The sequence below is a fragment of the Desmodus rotundus genome, chromosome 9 (assembly GCF_022682495.2).
Source record: "Desmodus rotundus isolate HL8 chromosome 9, HLdesRot8A.1, whole genome shotgun sequence".
NCBI lineage: Eukaryota > Metazoa > Chordata > Mammalia > Chiroptera > Phyllostomidae > Desmodus > Desmodus rotundus.
In genome coordinates this window covers 38,357,442-38,361,229 of record NC_071395.1, presented here as the reverse complement: position 1 = coordinate 38,361,229, position 3,788 = coordinate 38,357,442, and the positions used below count along the sequence as shown (strand labels likewise).

At 47.8% G+C, this 3,788-nt stretch overlaps 1 protein-coding gene across 1 annotated transcript; it reads right to left on the bottom strand.

Annotated features, from left to right (window-relative positions):
* Nucleotides 1–304: 304 nt before the first annotated feature.
* ZNF554 (zinc finger protein 554) lies at nucleotides 305–2,830 on the bottom strand. Its single transcript, XM_071219259.1, is given in 6 exon segments — nucleotides 305–707; nucleotides 709–738; nucleotides 740–1,036; nucleotides 1,038–1,152; nucleotides 1,155–1,389; nucleotides 2,651–2,830. Coding segments are annotated over 6 exon segments (1,260 nt in total).
* Between the last annotated feature and the right edge of the window lie 958 nt (nucleotides 2,831–3,788).

The following is a 3,788-nucleotide window of genomic DNA, read 5'->3' as shown; positions in this document are numbered from 1 at the left end:
AAAGTTGAAACAAAATACCTTTTGATTCAACAACTCAATTAATGTGGCCGTTCTTAGCAAAATCCCATTCTGTGTTAGTATTCCCATTTATTGATCTCTTCTAAGAGAGTAGAACTCATTGGGCATAGCTCAGTGGCAATTCCCCCCATTACAAGTTCCCTCTGGGAGCTAGACTCAGGGCTTTCATTCAAGAATGTGGCATCAGACTACTCCTTTCCAAGTAGAACATCAGAAGGGCAAGGTGTAGTCATACTTGTCTGGTAGAGTGTTTAAAAAAAGTATTTCACGGGGCAGCAAGCAAGCTCTACCATGCAGTAATGTGGCCGCTCTGATAGTAAGTTTTCCCACAGTCAATGATTTCATAGGGTTTTTGACTAGTGTGAGTTTTCTGGTGTGTGATAAGGGAAGAGCACTGGCTGAATGCCTTTCCACATTCGTTACAGCTATACATTTTCTCTCCAGTGTGAGTTCTCTTGTGCCTAACCAGGGAGGACCTCTGGCTAGAGGCCCTTCCACACTGCTTACATTCATGGGGGTGCTCACCGGTGTGAGTTCGCTCGTGCTGGTTAGGTGGTGCATGATGACTGAAGGCCTTCCTACATCCGTTACATTCGCAGAGCCTCTCGCCAGTGTGCAGTCGCTTGTGCGAGATCAGGTAAGAAGTCTGGCAGAAGGATTTTCCATGGTCTTTGCACTTAGAGGGTTTTTCCCATGTGAATCCTCTGATGTTGGGTAAGAAGTCCTGTTGAAGACTTTCCCACATTCCCTGCATACACAGGGCTTCCCTCCAGTATGAGTTCTCAAGTGCTGAGTGAGGGTTGAGGGTGCATAAACTCCTCCCACATCCTGACAGTCCTACGGTCTTTCTCCTGTATGAGCTCTCTGATGTCCGCTCAGGGAATGCCTCGGGTTAAATACTTGCCCACAATGGAAACACTCATAGGGCTTCTTCACCACGTTAATTTTGTTGTGCATTGTGACGGCCACCTCATGATTGAATGACTTCCCACTTCCTGCATATGTGGACATTTCTTTTGTGTTGAGTAAGGGGATGACTTTGGCTGACATCTTTCCCACATTCATTACTCTTGCAGGGTCTGTCATCTGTATATCCCGTCTGATGATGGTTTAAGAACGGATCAGCTACCAAACAATATCTAGGTCACGGTCATGGAAATGTTTTCTTACAGAACCTCTCTGTGATCAAACAAGGTCTGTGCTCAGATGACAGTTTTCCCCAAGTTCATGCCAGGCAGCAGCCTTCTCTCGAGCAAATGCCTTGAATTGGTTGTAGGCCACTTGACCACATCCCCAGTCTTCCCTGGGGAGCTTTATCATATTCATACCACCGGGTGGTTCTGTCCCCAAATCCATCTTCTTGTAAATTGACTCTTAGATTTTTAGTCCAATCTCCTTATCTGAAATAAATTCAGGGGGCTAAATAAATAAATAAATAACACTTCTAACTGAAGAAAGGCGGAACAGAAGTACTTCCAACATGTACAAGGCGCATGCGGATTCAAGTCCAACTATCAGCTTTCAACGGGGAAGGACAGAAAAACGAGAGATGGACCAGTAAGCTGGCGTGCTGAGGACAGCGTGCGGTGTAGAAAGCTTGTTGATGGTGAGAAATGGAGAGAAACGTAAATGTAAAAGGAACTGCTCTGCAAATAAAAGCGGGGGTGGGGGGAGAGAATAAGAATGACAGAGAGGAAAGAGATGTAACTAGAAACACAGGTAGAAGGGCTTCACAAAGCAAATGGGATGTTCTTTCTTTTCTCTGCACCCAAGAGGGGTAGAAGGTAGTATGTGGAAGGAGAAGGTTGCTGGAGGACGAACTGAAGGTATCAGAGAAAATGCTGCCAAGGACCTCGGCCTTCTCCTCATATAGTTAGGGCCTCTGTGGGGACATCTCTGACCTACAGTCCCCAAGATGCTACAACATGGATGAACCTTGAGGATGTCACACTCGGTGAAATAAGCCAGACACAGAAGGGCAGATGCTGTGTGACTTCACTCACAGGAGGTCACTGGAGGGGTCAGATCCATAGAGACAGGAAGCAGGATGGTGAGCGGTGGGTTGTCAGGGATGGGGAAGGGGCATTAGTGTTTAATGAGTATGGGGTGTATGTTTGAGGTGATGGAAAGGTGGAAAGGAGAGTACTGATGGTTATATATAATACACTAATGTGAATGCAATTACTGCCACTGGATTATACTCTAAAAGTGATTAAGAAGGCAAATTTTATGTTACATGTATTTACCACAACAAACATTTTTTAACTTACGGCCTTTCACCTGCACAGGAAAAGTACAAGCACCTTGACTCTGTATCCAAGAGGGACCAGGGACATGATCAATGCCTAAGCTAAGACAGGCGTTTCAGCAGTGGCTCTGGCTGCAATACACAGCAGGTCTTCGTAACAGCAATGAGGCGCCATAGGAACTCAACTTTGGATCGCATCAACTGGACTATGTAAAATTGTTATACGTTATCCTACCGCAGTTCCAAGAGCCTGTGGATGACGTTAAATGAGGACTTTCTGTCCTGGAGACGTGAGGTTATTGTGTTGGAGAAACCAACAGACCGTGAGCCCATGTGGGCAGAACCGTGGCTGCCTTACTCAGCGATAAGTCCCCACTTCCTGACGTAGCTCTTGACGCACAGTAGGTGCTGAGTGAGCATGACCTGCAGAGCATGGGAATGAACGATGCCGTCCCTGCCCACTGGGGCCAGGTCCCTGCAGGTCTCCAGCAGTACCTCTCTGTAGAGCTTCCTCTGAGCACCGTCCAGCAGCTCCCGTTCCTCCTGGGAGAGGTCCAGGGACATATCCTGGAAGGCCACTGACTCCTAATAGATCGTATCAGTGCTGCTCAAAAAGCAGCACCCCCACCCAAGTTCACAGGACGGGAGCCGAGGATAGTGGCATCAGGAGGTCAGATGGAGCAGAGCGCAAAGTCCAGGAGTCAGACTCCGTCTACTGGCATCTTGCGGGTCCTTGTCTTTGCCTGACAATCACGGGGACGTAAAGACCTTGGGCCCACTGTTAACAGCAAGGATGAGGATGACTAGCACACAGGTCTGCTGGAAATATTTTAGCCATTTCTTTTTAAAAAATTTTTTAAAGATGTTATTTATCCATTTTTAGAGAGAGGGGAAGAGAGAGAGAAACAGAGGGAGAGAAACATCAGTGCGTGGTTGCCTTTCATGCACTCGCTACTGGGGACCCTGGCCCGCCACCCAGGCATGTGCCCTGACTAGGAATCGAACCAGCGACCCTGAGGTTCACAGGCCAGCACTCAATCCACTGAGCCACACCAGCCAGGGTTTAACCATTTCTTATTGAACTGGAGATTCTAAATCTGTAAGTATGACATTTCCCCTTGAGAACCTTACCCTGCTTATTCTGAAAATCTGTAGATCTGTGATTCTGCCAGTCCGTGCTGGTGAGGCATCTGTTACTGATAAGGTCAGAAAACCTAGAAGCTGTACCGAGCAATCCTGTGTGACCAAAGGGACCCTCCTTCCAAACTTGAGGCCGATAGAGAGCCGCTCTCTCTGCTGCCATGACTTGGAGCTGCACGTTACAGGGCACAGAGGGAGCGAGAAGAGGGATTTGCTACCACACTCCTAACTCACTGGCCCAGGACGAGAGCACCATTTGGAAAAGGAGAGATGGGGTGCGGCCCACATTCGGAGCCTGGCTGGCTATTGCGGCGTCAGTGGTATGAACTGGCAGCTGGGCGCTGCCTGTTTTCAAAGGTAAAAATTACCCAAGTAATTTGAA